This window comes from Leptonychotes weddellii, chromosome 14 (genome assembly GCF_054177405.1).
Source record: "Leptonychotes weddellii isolate Sample4059 chromosome 14, ASM5417740v2, whole genome shotgun sequence".
Lineage (NCBI taxonomy): Eukaryota > Metazoa > Chordata > Mammalia > Carnivora > Phocidae > Leptonychotes > Leptonychotes weddellii.
Genome location: NC_138382.1, coordinates 47,751,214 through 47,765,194, shown reverse-complemented (window position 1 = coordinate 47,765,194; position 13,981 = coordinate 47,751,214). Strand labels below are relative to the sequence as shown.

Sequence of the window (13,981 nt, the reverse complement as noted above, 5' to 3'; positions counted from 1 at the left end):
TGGGGCACCTGGGTGGCTCAGTCTTTTAAGCATCTGCCTTTGGCTCAGTTCATGATCCTGGGGTCCTGGGATTGAGTACTGCATTGGGCTCCCTGCTCAGCGGGGAGCCTGCTTCTTCCTCTCCTTCTGTCCCTTCCCTTGCTCGCATGTGTGTGCGCACTCTCTCTCAAATAAATAAAATCTTAAAAAAAAAAAAAAAGTCGCCTGAGCCATCCAGCAGACACGCCTGGGGGGATTTTTTATGGGAAACAGTACTACCCTGGCAGGATAAGTACTGCTGAATGCTTAAAGGTTTTTCAGGGACTGAAGACACTTATTCCTTCAAAAATGTCATGCTGTCTACCGTGTGCCAAGCTCAGTGCTAGATGTAGGTTACAAAAGCAGTTTAGACCCAGTGGTTCTTGCTTTCACAGACTCAGGTTGGGCAGGGAAGACAGACAAGAAAACAGATACAAAGTGATAAGTGCTATGATAGAAGAAAGTTCTGATTGAGGGATCCTGGAGGGAGGTACATGTCAGCTTGTGGGCAACAAGGCTGCCAACTCTGCCATTGAGCTCAGGCTGGAAAAATTAATGTCTTCACCAGGCTAGGGTTTGGGACTAGAATATGCAAAGGCCCACAGTTCCAGAGAAGTTGGAACATTCAGAGTTTGCTAAGGCTGAAGGGTGGGATATTAGGGTGTGTAATTGTATGGCAAGGTCCACGGCACAGGGAGATAGAGTACTGAAGAATTTGGACTCTAGCCTTAGGGTAAGGAGGGATCCATGAAGGGTTTTTTTTTTCCCCCCCTTCCCAGGATTTCTTTTAGGAAGATTAAGGTAGTCACTTTAGTGTTTTAGATACATCTGTTCTGTTGCAATGTGGACAGGGTATTTGAAGGAGAGATGGGAAACTGAAGGGCAGTAAGAAGGCGGCCTCAACAATCCTGGAGGGGGTGATGAGGCCTGAACTTCATGAAGTAAGGAGCCATCGGGATGGAGGTGGAGGGATGACATTTTTCAACATATGTCTGAATTAGAATTTATTCATGTATCCATTTGATAACTATTGAACCCCAAATACATGCCAGGCACTAAGGATATAATAATGAAGAACTAAATTCCCTGCTCTCAATGAGAGCATTGTTTTTCCTTTTAAGATTTTATTTTTCTTTTTTAAGATTTTATTTATTTATTTATTTTTAAAGATTTTATTTATTTATTTGAGACAGAGAGAATGAGAGAGAGAGCACATGAGAGGGGGGAGGGTCAGAGGGAGAAGCAGGCTCCCTGCTGAGCAGGGAGCCCGATGCGGACTCGATCCAGGGACTCCAGGATCATGACCTGAGCCGAAAGCAGTCGCTTAACCAACTGAGCCACCCAGGCGCCCTTTTTAAGATTTTATTTTTAAGTAATGTCTACACCTAACTTGGGGCTCAAACTTAAAACTGCAAGAACAAGTCATACGTTCTACCCACTGAGCCAGTCAGGTACCTCTCAATGAGTTTTAAGTTCTATTTGGAAGGGACAAATCATTAATAAGATGTTTAGTATTTCGCATGATGGTGAGTTGTGCTATAGAAGAAATCAAAGAAAGGAGGGAGGTGGGGAATTGGGGAGGAGGCTGTAATCTGTAACAGTAAGTAGAGCATTCCAGGAAGCCTCTGGATGTTAAATTTGATCTTAGATATGGAGATGAGGGGAAGACCCATTTGGGCACTTGGGAGTAAAGCTGACTGGAGATTCTAAATGCGATGGTCTTTGAGGCCATTATAACTGGAAGAGCGAAAGAGCTACAGTAGATGGAACAGAGTTAAGGAAGCAAAGAAGTGGCAGCTAGATAAATCAGAGAGGGAAGCCAGAGCTGGTGTATAGACTTGTAGGGCCATGTAGGACTACTATAAGAACTTGGGCTTTACTGTGAAATGAAACCAGCAGAGAGGATTTTTGTTTCTAATAGTAACTTTACTGAGGGGCGCCTGGGTGGCTCAGTTGGTTAAGTGTCTGCCTTTGGCTCAGGTCATGGTCCCTCAGGTCATTGAGCCCCGCAGGGAGCCTGCTTCTCCCTCTCCTCCCCACTCATGCTCTCTCTGTCTCTCTCAAATAAATAAATAAATAAATAAATAAATAAATAAATAAAATTTTTTAATAGTAGCTTTCCTAAGATGTAATTCACATACAATTCACCCATTTAAAGTGTAAATTCAGTAATTTGTAGTATATTCGGAGTTGTGCAACCATCACAATTTTAGAACATTTTCATTATCTCCTCTTCATCCCTACCCCACCACTAAAACCCTATATCCATTAGCAGTTATGCCTCTTTTCCCCCAGTCCTAGGAAACCACTAACTTACTATCTCTGTAGCTTTATGTATTTATGTAAATGGAATAATATAAAATGCTATTTTGTGATTGGCTTCTTTCACTCAATATTTTTAAGTTTCATCCATGTAATAGCACGTAGCAGTACTTCATTCCTTTTTATGGCCGAACAATATTCAATTGTATGATATACCACATTTTGTTTATCTGTCTATCTATCTATCTATCTATCTATCTATCTATCTATCTATCTATCTATTTATCTATCTATCAGTGAAGGCCATTTGGGTTGTTTTGCTGCTGTGAACTGTCATGTGCAAGTTTTTGTGTGGATATAAGCTTTTCATTTCTCTTGGATTTATATTTAGGAGTGAAATTGCTGGGGCATATGGTAACTGTATATTTAACCTTCTGAAGAACTGCCACACTGTTTTCCAAAGCACCATTTTATAATCCCAAAAGCAGTGTATGAGGGTTCAAATTTCTCCACATCCATGCCAATACTTGTTATTTGTCTTTTCTATTATAGCCATCTTAGTGAGTATGAAGTGGTATTTCTAGTATTCCCCTGATGGTTAATGATGTTGAGCATCTTTTCCTGTTAATTGGTCATATGTATATTTTCTTTGGAGAAAGGTCTATTCAGATCCTTTGCCCATTTGTATTTTATTTATTTATTTTTAAAAAACATGTTTTTGTTTTAAGGTTTTATTTATTTAAGTACTCTCTACACCCAACGTGGCTCAAACTCACAACCCCGAGATCAAAAGTCACATGTTCTGACTGAGCCAGCCAGGTGCCCTTCCTTTGCCCATTTAAAAATTTTATTTTATTTTTTTTTTAAGTAGGCTCTATGCCCGATGTGGGGCTTGAACTCATGACCTCAAGATCAAGAGTTGCATGCTGTACCAACTGAACCTGCCTGTTGCCCCACCTTTGACCATTTTTTTTTTTTTTAATTTGACACAGAGAGAGACAGCGAGAGAGGGAACACAAACAGGGGAAGTGGGAGAAGGAGAAGCAGGCTTCCCAACGAGCAGGGAGCCCGATGTGGGGCTGGATCCCAGGACCCTGGGATCATGACCTGAGCCAAAGGCAGACGCTCAACGACTAAGCCACCCAGGCGCCCCTGCCCATTTTTAAATTGGATTATTTTTTCAATTACTGAGTTGGAAGATACAGTGAAAGACATGAAGAGGAGGAATAATAAAATCTATCAGTTGGTGTCAGCTAAGCAAAAAGGAGAAAATAAATATTACTTATCCCTACTTTACAGATGAGGTAATGCCCAATAATGCTAGTGAGTGGCAGAGCTAGGATTCAAGCTAAGTTTGATTCCAAAAGGCCGCTCTTAGTCTTAACCAAGAATGACCAGTGCTTCCCTGAGCTCTTTTAGCTTAGTTCCTTGCCCCTAATTCTCCGAAGTTGCTATGATCTCTCATCAAACTCCGTCTGTGGCCCGCCCTGCGCTTCTTGCCGAACTTCTTCGGAGGCGCCAGCAGATGGCGCTGAGGCCCCTACAGGCCGCTCTGTCCGGCGTGCGCTTGTCTGTGGTGCCCGTGTGCAGGCGTCGCCGCTGCGCTTCCGGGCGCCGTTCAAGGTGAGCCAGGGTCTCCGAGAATCTGCTCGCGCTCCGTTCTCTTCACTCACCTTTCCCGAAGGGAACCATCCCCCGCAGCTCGCAGCCTGGCGTGCCAAGTACCGAAGCCAGGGTACCCAAGAGAAGGCCGGGTATCCACCAGAGGAAGCAGAGCCGTCCGGACGTGTGGGTCCCCGCGAGGCCCCACCGGCTCTAGACCCTGCGACTCTGCTTTGCTGCGCGGGGTAGGTCGCGACTCCGGTCTCCTGGCGATCCTGGCTATCTGGAAGCGGAGCGTGACTCCTCCCCTTGGCCCTCTTGGTCCCCACCAGGCGGCGCCGTCAGTCCGGCCCGGGTTTCCCTGCGGCTGCGAGCCCTGGCCACCCCAGGGGTGTTGAGATTGGCAAGGAGAGAGGTGGAAAAATGAGCTGTCGGAGAGCATTCTACCACTAGGAATAAGTTTCCCTCGTGGACTGTTCTTTTCATCATTAGAATCTCCGGGAGTACAAGTGCAAATCCCTATGCTCCACCCCCAAAGATCCTGATTAAGTAGATCTGGGGTGGGGCCTGGAAATAAGCATTTTAGACAGCTGCTCCAGGTTGATGCCCATAGTCTGCGGACCTCACTTTCAGAAACACTGGTATAACTGGTGGAGAGGAACATTGTATTGGGTTGGCTATGGGGCTGTTTATCTTCCGGAAGGCTTCCAAGAGGAAGTGATTCTAGCTGGGCTTTGTATTGAGGGACCAGAATATCCATTGGTTCTTTACCCCACAGTGATGAATTCCCTCCCCGCTACCAGCAGGATGCAGAAGATCTCGGTGCTGCTCTTCCTGGCCTGGGTCTGCTTCCTCTTCTACGCTGGCATTGCTCTCTTCACCAGTGGCTTCCTGCTCACCCGTTTGGAACTCACCAACCATAGCAGCTGCCAAGAGCCCCCAGGCCCTGGGTCCCTGCCATGGGGGAGCCAAGGGAAGCCTGGGGCCTGCTGGATGGCTTCTCGATTCTCTCGGCTTGTGTTGGTGCTGATAGATGCTCTGCGATTTGACTTTGCCCAGCCCCAGCCCTCACACAGTCCTGGAGAGCCTCCTGTCTCTCTACCCTTCCTGGGCAAACTGGACTCCTTGCAGAGGATCCTGGAGATTCAACCCCACCATGCCCGGCTCTACCAATCTAAGGCTGATCCCCCCACCACCACCATGCAGCGCCTCAAGGCCCTCACCACAGGCTCACTGCCTACCTTCATCGATGCCGGCAGTAACTTTGCCAGCTATGCCATAGTGGAAGACAATCTCATGAAGCAACTCGCCAGTGCAGGTTAGTTTGGGCCCCTTTGGAGGCCAGGAATCCCATAGCATATTTTCTCTTTAGAAGTCAGCGAGCCAGAACTTTGGGTGCTCAGCTGGATGCTATACTATGCTGGGGGAGGACGGGGGAAGAGAAAGAGACCAGGGCCCTGCATGCAGCAAGTGCAGGTGTGGGCTTTGTCCTTCTGGAATTTCTAATTTGCATGGAGTGTTGGTTTTACTTTTGGGGAGCTCTCAGGGGCAGTAGAGCAATGAAGAGGAGAAGGTGTGAGTCTGGTATTCTCACAAGTTTGGAGGAGAGTGCAGAGGGTCCATGCCCTGTCCACTCACTGACTTGAAAAAAGCAGCATATACCCGGGAAAAACAGTGTAGCAAAGATAGCCAGAGACTGAGAACTAGCAGAGCCTTTTGTAGAAACAAGGAGTGAGAAGTCTGGTTATTGGCGAAAGTATGGTTATCAGGGAAAGCTTCCTGGCAGAACATTTTAGGCCTTGAAGGATAAAGAGTTGCTGGATGGAATTGCTGTGCCTTTGAGTGCATGGTTGAGATTTCTGATAAGTCTTTAAAGGGCTTCCTCTTCTCTTTCCCTCTGCCTTGACTCTTGCTCAGGCTGTAACGCACTCTCATGTCCCTGCAGGAAGGCGTGTGGTCTTCATGGGAGATGATACCTGGAAAGATCTTTTTCCTGGAGCTTTCTCCCAAGCTTTCTTCTTCCCATCCTTCAATGTCAGAGACCTGCACACAGTGGACAATGGCATCCTGGAACACCTCTATCCAACCAGTGAGCATGGGGCCAGATGCAGGCCTGACTAAGACTGGGAGCTGGGGAGGGCTGCTTCAAGTCACAAATTCTAAGCTTCCCATGGGTACAGTGGCCTGGGATTGTGTCCCTTCACATAGTGTCAGAGCCTGGCTGGGGTTGAGGAGTAGGCCTTAGTCCCTTGTGCTCAGTGTTCTTCCTTTCACAGTGGACAGTGGTGAATGGGATATGCTGATTGCTCACTTCCTGGGTGTGGATCACTGTGGTCACAAGTATGGCCCTCATCACCCTGAAATGGCCAAGAAACTTAGCCAAATGGACCAGGTGATCCAGTGAGTGTGGGATATTGGCTGGGGGAGTGGGTTTGTGTCTGAGAATCTTAGGATATATTGGCCCAAGAGAAAAAGTCTTTATCTTGGAGCCTTTTTCCTCCTGAATTCTGTCTTTTCTAGGCATTTTTCTGAAGCTAGGGGTCTCATCCATCTTGAGTAACTAAGCATGTGGCTTTGGGCAGTACGGTCATGACTGAAGAGGTATCTCTTTGCCAAATGTCTAGGCCCTCCTTTTTTTTTTTTTTTTTTTAAGATTTTATTTATTTATTTGACAGAGAGAGAGACAGCTAGAGAGGGAACACAAGCAGGGGGAATGGGAGAGGGAGAAGCAGGCTCCTGGCCGAGCAGGGAGCCCGATGCGAGGCTTGATCCCAGGACGCTGGGATCATGACCTGAGCCGAAGGCAGACGCTTAACGACTGAGCCACCCAGGCACCCCTGTCTAGGCCCTCCTAATGGAAGTTATGGCTGGGGCTGAATGGGTCTCCCAGGAAAATCTTTATCCATTCCTACTTCCTGACATATTTCCTGGCCCTCAGGGGACTTGTGGAGCGTCTGGAAAATGACACACTGCTGGTCGTGATTGGGGACCATGGGATGACCATGACTGGGGACCATGGAGGAGACAGTGAGCTGGAGATCTCGGCTGCACTTTTTCTCTACAGTCCCAAAGCCCTCTTTCCTGGTGCCCCACCAGAGGTGAGGCCTTGGGTGTGCTTTGTCTGGTCTCGGTATTCAGCCGAGTCATGATCACAGCATTCTTGTGGCTCCCTCCATTTTAGGCCCCCAAATTCATGACTCTGGGCATCCCCCACTCATTTCCTACCCAGGTCCCTATGTCTTCCCTCCCAAATCCTGACCTCAGCTCTGTGGTGAACCCATTGGCCCCTCTCCTTTTCCTCTAGGAGCCGGAGATAGTTCCTCAAATCAGCCTTGTGCCTACGCTGGCCCTGCTGCTGGGCCTGCCCATTCCATTTGGGAACATCGGGGAGGTAATGGCTGAGCTGTTCTCAGAGGTTGAAGACTCCCAGCCTCACTCCTCTGCTCTGGCCCAAGCCTCGGCTCTCCATCTCAATGCCCAGCAGGTAGGTGATGGGCTGGGCTTCCAGGTGACAGAGCTAGGGTGGGCATAGGAGAAGCATAGTGATCACTCCATTGTCATTTGTTCAGTCTTAATCCCACCTTCCATAGCCATGTCCTCCTTCCATTATCCCTCCCTTCTTCCCTGTCCTGGACAGAGTTCAAGTCCCTGATTCCCAGATACCCCTTTTGGTAACACCTATCCTTGCCTCTGTCCTGGTTTATATCTCTGATGTCTTCCCTTGGTCTCTGACCATTTTTGCCAGGTATCCCGATTTCTTCACACCTACTCAGCTGCTGCTCAGGACCTTCAAGTTAAGGAGCTTCATCGGCTGCAGACCCTTTTCTCCAAGGCCTCTGCTGACTACCAGCGGCTCCTGCAGAGGCCCCAGGGGGCTGAGGCAGCACTGCAGACTGTGATTACTGAGCTGCAGCAGTTCCTGCGGGGAGTTCGGGCCATATGCATTCAGTCTTGGGCTCGTTTCTCTCTGGGCCGCATGGCAGGGGGTGCTGCTCTCATGGCTGCTGCCTGCTTTCTTTGCCTGCTGGTATCCCAGTGGGCAACATCCCCAGGCTTCTGCTTCCGCCCCCTCCTAACACCCATGGCCTGTGGTCTGGCTGGTACCATAGTGTGTGCTGGACTCTTGACAACTACTGGGCTGAAGCTGGATCCAGTGGTTCTAGGGGCCATGGCTGCAGCAGGCTCACTCCTGCCTTTTCTGTGGAAAGCCTGGGCTGGCTGGGGGTCCAAGAGGCCCCTGGTAGCCCTGCTTCCCATCCCTGGGCCTGTCCTGTTATTCCTGCTCATTCGCTTTGCTGCTTTCTTCTCTGATAGCTTTGTTGTAGCTGAGGCCAGGGCCACCCCCTTCCTTTTGGGCTCACTCATCCTGCTCCTGATTGCCCAGCTTCATTGGGAGGGCAAGCTGCTGCCACCTAAGCTGCTCACAATACCCCGCCTTTGCTTTTCGGCCTCGACAGGCCCACCACGGCACAATGGCACACATGCTCTGGGACTTGGAGTCGGGTTGCTTTTATGTATAAGGCTAGCTGGGCTTTTTCATCGCTGCCCTGAAGAGACACCTGCTTGCCATTCCTCTCCCTGGCTGAGTCCCTTGGCAACCATGGTGGGTGGTCGAGCCAAGAATTTGTGGTATGGAGCTTGTGTGGGGGCTTTGGTAGCCCTGTTAGCTGCCGTGCGCCTGTGGCTTCGCCGCTACAGCAATCTCAAGAGCCCTGAGCCCTCTGTGCTCTTTGTGCGCTGGGGGCTGCCCTTGATGGCACTGGGCACTGCTGCCTACTGGGCACTGGTGTCGGGGGCAGATGAAGCACCCCCGCGTCTCCGGGCCTTGGTTGCTGGGGCATCAGTTGTGCTGCCTAGGGTTGTGGCAGGGTTGGCTGCTTCAGGGCTCATGCTGCTGCTCTGGAGGCCTGTGACAGTGCTGGTGAAGGCTACGACGGGTGCCCCAAGGACCAGGACTGTCCTCACTCCCTTCTCAGGGCCCCCCACTTCTCGGGCTGACCTGGATTATGTGGTACCTCAAATCTACCGACATATGCAGGAGGAGTTCCGGGGCCGTCTAGAGAGGACCAAATCTCAAGGTCCCCTGACTGTGGCGGCCTGTCACCTGGGGAGTGTCTACTCAGCTGCTATGGTCACGGCTCTCACTCTCTTGGCCTTCCCACTTCTGCTATTGCACGCAGAGCGCATTAGCCTTGTGTTCCTGCTTCTGTTTCTGCAGAGCTTCCTTCTCCTGCATCTGCTTGCTGCTGGGATACCCATCACCACCCCTGGTAAATACATTTCTCAGCCCTGATTCATCCAAGGACGGTAGTGATGTGACGTCGGCCCCTCTTGTTTTCAGGGAGGTGTTATTCCTCTGATTCTTCACACAGTTGGGAGGGTCTTCCTGATGTAGCCAAGCTAATTGAACCCTGTCACTGGCTCTCAGGGCCAGCAAAGTTCATGAAGGAGGGAGACAGGAGTACTCCAAGACTCATTTTTTTTTTTTTAATTAATTTTTTTTTCCAAGACTCATTTTTTTTCCCAAGACTCAGTGGGAATGCTGCATCTTCATGGAGTGCATTTCCTGATGTAGTGAGCTGTGTGTATATGAGAGGAAGAGATGGACCACAGTTCAGATTAGAGAAATGGAGGCTTAGTGCCAAAGAGGGAATTAGAATAGCAGAGTGCTGAATGTAAGGAGGCTGGGGTGAGGGGCATGTGTGTGTGTCTAGCACTGAAGTAGTAGGAGTGTATGACCATGAGGCTGTAGGCTATGGCTTAGTGAATGGGATGTGACTGTGAAGAGGTATCTGTCTTCCCCCAGGTCCTTTTACTGTGCCATGGCAGGCAGTCTCTGCTTGGGCCCTCATGGCCACGCAGACCTTCTACTCCATGGGCCACCAGCCTGTCTTTCCAGCCATTCATTGGCACGCAGCCTTCGTGGGATTCCCAGAGGGTCATGGCTCCTCCACCTGGCTGCCTGCTCTGCTGGTGGGAGCCAACACCTTTGCCTCCCATCTCCTCTTTGCAGGTACCTCATTCCTCTCTTGCTTCCATTGTTTACTCTGACTTTCTGGAAGGAAAGGAAACTCCTGGATTTGAGTGGGGAGATGTGATTTTGTTGGATCTTTGGCACCCCTTGGCCAATGCTAATTGGAGCCTCGGTCAACTAGGGTGGTTGGCGGCCAGGGTGGCCTGGTCCCTAGGTCCTCCACTGATTCTAGCCCTGCCTTCCTCTGAGGCAGTAGGTTGCCCATTGCTTCTGCTCTGGCCCTTCCTCTGTGAGAGTCAAGGGCCCCGGAAGAGGTGGCAGCCCCTAGGGAGGAATGAAGCTGAAGCCAGAGTCAGGCCTGAGGAGGAGAAGGAGCCACTGATGGAGATGCGGCTCCGGGATGCACCTCATCACTTCAATGCAGCACTGCTGCAGCTGGGTCTCAAGTACCTCTTTGTCCTTGGCATTCAGGTGGGTGCAGGGAGAGATCCCGGAGTTAGTGCCCTTTCCTCATCTGTGTACATCACATTCTTTCTTTCATACTTTGCCAAAACCCTGGGAGAGAGCCTTGACTGAAGTACAGATAAGCAAAATGGTTGCCTAAGGCCATGGCCTCAAGGGGCTATATTGAGACTTGAACCTGAGTCTCCTTAATCCTAGTCTTGGATTGTTTCCTCCCTATAAGATAGATCTGGACCCTGCTGGTTGCATATGGGCATTCCTCCATTAGTGGACAGACTGGAAAAACTGAGGTGATGGCCAGGATTCTTTCCCAGGCTGTGGTCACGGATCCCCCTTCCTTCAGAGGCAGAAGGTGTGACTGACATTTTCATCCCAACCTGGGAGGCAGAGCCTGAGTGTAATCAGCACAGATGGATAGTGCTTGCCAAAGGTCATGGTGGGGCCAGGAAAAGAATTAAGTCTCCTAACTCCTCACCCAGCTTTTTTTCCACTGACATGCACTACTTTCCTACTGCTCCCATTCTTCACAGGGGCCTATGGCAACCCTCCCTTTGACCTGTTTCCTCCTTCCCAAGTAACTTGACCTTTCCTGTCCTCCCTAGATTCTGGCCTGTGCCTTGGCAGCCTCCATCCTCCGCAGGCATCTCATGGTCTGGAAGGTGTTTGCCCCCAAGTGAGTGGATTTGCTTGAGAAGTATTGGTGTTGGGGAGGGTGAAGCTTGGAGGAAAGAATGAACATCAGGGTGGGCAGGTTTGTCTCAGGAAAAGGCTTTAGACCTACTCTCAGTGTCCCCTGAGAATTCTCCCTTTCTTTACAGGTTCATTTTTGAAGCCATGGGCTTTATTGTGAGCAGCGTGGGACTTTTCCTGGGCATAGCTTTGGTGATGCGAGTGGATGGTGCTGTGAGCTCCTGGTTCAGGCAGCTAGTTCTCGCCCAGCAGAGGTAGCCTAGGCTGCTAATGCTGGCTTCTGGCCACAGGGAGAGCTGGAGAACAATCTAGTCTGGCCTATATAGGTGCTGGATCATCTGCAAGAGAGGCTTAGCTATATACTTCTTACCACCATGCAGCCAGGAGCTACTGACATCGGGACTTTATTATTTTATAATTCAAAATCATAGTGGGGCCTGCTCCCTAACTCCTGCTTTGGAGGGTGGCCTCCAAAGGAGAATAAAATACTAATGTAAATATGTGTGTCTGAGAGGTGGGGGAGTCCCCACTGTCCTATAGGGACTAGGGGGAGGGTTACTCTCCCCTCCCATGAGGCACAGATAACATCAGCCATCTTATGCAGACCTGGGTACACCTGAAAACCTTTGGGAAGTGGTTGAAGTTGTCTGAATTCACTTACGCTACTTCTTCCCAAATCACTCCTGTCATCCCACCTGCCATTTTTCTTTGTCATGTAGCATATTTTATTAAAATCTTATGCTTTGGCTGATAGCAGAGATGGCTGGAAAGACAAGCCCAAGCATCATGGAGTACCCAGACTCACTGTCTAAAACCCTAAACAGTGCTGTATTCCCTCCTCTCTTGGGTTCTTTCACTCTGGAACACCCTCTGCCCTTTACTTCTGTGGAGGCCACCCTAGTGTTCTCTCATTTATCAGACCTAATGGCCCATCTGACATAGCATTCCATCTTGTCCCATTGATTATTCTCGACTTGAAGCCAAAACTATACATTTTTTTTTTTTTTAAGATTTTGTTTATTTGACAGAGAGAGACACAGCAAGAGAGGGAACACAAGCAGGGGGAGTGGGAGAGGGAAAAGCAGGCTTCCCGCCGAGCAGGGAGCCCGATGCGGGGCTCGATCCCAGGACCCTGGGATCATGACCTGAGCTGAAGGCAGACGCTTAATGACTGAGCCACCCAGGCACCCCCAAAACTATACATTTAATGCTTGTCTTGTGCTCTCCATCCACGTCACTACTGTGTCACATTGAAGTGCTGGCATGAAATTCTCATGAAAATGTCCATCAAAGGAGGGTGCAGGGAGACTCTCAGGAGAGGGATCAGGCCTGGGATTTGATGTTTGAGAATGTCCAGGACAGGAGGAGATGAAACAGATGAAAGAAGAACAGATGTAAAATTGTGGAATAGCACTTTTACTTGGCAGAAAGAAGACACGCTGCATAGCAGTGATTGTGAAGGAAAGGCGTTCACTGCTGTGGGAGCTAAAGGAAAAGTTGTAATTATTATTGGCTAATAGTCTCTAGTGCTACATGGGTCAAGCAGAAAGATGATGAGAAGTGTTTACTGTTTCAGGCAATTAGAGGATAGGACATTGGTAACCCTGGCAGGAATAGGCTAATAATGAGAGAGAAGTTAGGCCCCAGCTAAGACTAAAAGATGAATTAGAAAAAAGTCCCTTTGCCTCTTTCAATCTGGCGGACACCATTCTGAAGCATCAAACACACAGTGCCTCTGTGAGAAGAAAAGACCTTATTTCATCTGTAGCACCCATGGGAAGGATTTCAAGACTCCAGTCCCTTACCCTGTCCTAGGGTGTCAGGTTCCACTCTCTCTTTTTTTTTTTTTGCAGGGAGCCTGCTTTCCTGAAGCCTAAGGGAAATATGCTGGTCTGCTAACCATTGGCTACTTCCTTTTCTCCTGATCTAACTACAAGATCCTTTTGGAGAAAGATATATTATTAAAAATTCTTATCCCTGACTCTTAATTGACGTCAAAGCACCTGTTCCACACTAACTCATTATTTTTTTAAAGAGCTTTACTGAGGTATAATTCACATAAAATTCGGCCATTTAAAGTACACAATTCAGTAATTTTTGGTATATTCACAGAGTTGTACAACTGTCACCACAGTCAATTTCAGAACATTTTCATCACACCCAAAAGAAAGTCAGTATATTTTCCTATCACCCTCTCACCCTCCCCACCTCCATCCCTAACCTTAGGCAACCACTAATCTGCTTTCTGACTGTATTTTCTATTCTGGACATTTTATATAAATGGAATCCTACAGTATGTATCCTTTTCGGTCTGGCTTCTTTCACTCAGCCTAATGTTTTCAAGGTTCATCCATGTTGCCTCATGTATCAGTATTTCATTTCTTTTTTATGGCCAAATAATGTTCTATTGCATGGATATATCACATTTTGTTTATCCATTCATCCATTGATGGCCATTTGGGTTCTTTATACCTTTTGGTGTTTACAAATAATGCTGCTATGAACATCCATGTACAAGTTTTGTTTGAACATAATGTTTTCATTTCTTTTTGGTTTATACCTAGTGGTATACTGTGGAATTGCTAGGTCATATGGTACATCTATGTTCAACTTTTTGAGGAACTGCCAATTTGTTTTCCAAGGCTGCTGCACCACTTAATATTCTCTCTTAGTGTACAAGGGTACCAATTTCTGCACATCTATGCCTTTATGTACAATTATTTATTTTTTATTCTAACCATCCTAGTGGGTGTTAGAAGTGGTATCTCATGGTTTTGGTTTGCATGTTCTTGATGACTAAAGATAATGAGCATTTTTCTTGTGTTTATTGGAGAACTGTCCATTCAGAGCCTTTCTCCGTTTATTAATTGGGTTTTCTTCTAATTTTTGATCTACAAGCATTGTTTATATATTCTAGATATAAGTACCTTGTCTGATACATGATTTGCAAATATTTTATTCATTCTGTGCGTT

General features: G+C 48.2%; 1 protein-coding gene across 5 annotated transcripts; it reads left to right on the top strand.

Moving 5' to 3' along the window:
• Positions 1-3,497: 3,497 nt before the first annotated feature.
• On the top strand, positions 3,498-13,966 carry PIGO (phosphatidylinositol glycan anchor biosynthesis class O). Of its 5 annotated transcripts, none has more exons than XM_081803116.1 (11): positions 3,501-4,127; positions 4,689-5,200; positions 5,828-5,971; positions 6,159-6,282; positions 6,821-6,980; positions 7,187-7,366; positions 7,628-9,152; positions 9,689-9,895; positions 10,110-10,327; positions 10,921-10,991; positions 11,137-13,966. In XM_081803116.1, the coding sequence occupies exons 2-11, from the start codon at positions 4,690-4,692 to the stop codon at positions 11,264-11,266; spliced, it is 3,270 nt and encodes a 1,089-aa protein (XP_081659242.1). In that variant the 5' UTR covers positions 3,501-4,127; position 4,689; the 3' UTR covers positions 11,267-13,966. The 5 variants fall into 5 exon arrangements, with proteins under 5 accessions (XP_030890218.1, XP_081659242.1, XP_081659243.1 ...); XM_081803117.1 differs by having other exon boundaries at positions 4,686-5,200; XM_081803115.1 differs by having other exon boundaries at positions 4,661-5,200.
• The last annotated feature ends 15 nt before the right edge of the window (positions 13,967-13,981 follow it).

Bases quoted from the DNA above. Each gene is read 5' to 3' on its own strand.
- PIGO (XM_006739151.3), top strand. From the start codon at position 4,486: ATGCCCATAGTCTGCGGACCTCACTTTCAGAAACACTGGTATAACTGG. The intron at 7,367-7,627 runs GTAGGTGATGGG...CATTTTTGCCAG, and splicing joins TCCATCTCAATGCCCAGCAG to GTATCCCGATTTCTTCACAC. The intron at 9,896-10,109 runs GTACCTCATTCC...CCTCTGAGGCAG, and splicing joins CTCCCATCTCCTCTTTGCAG to TAGGTTGCCCATTGCTTCTG.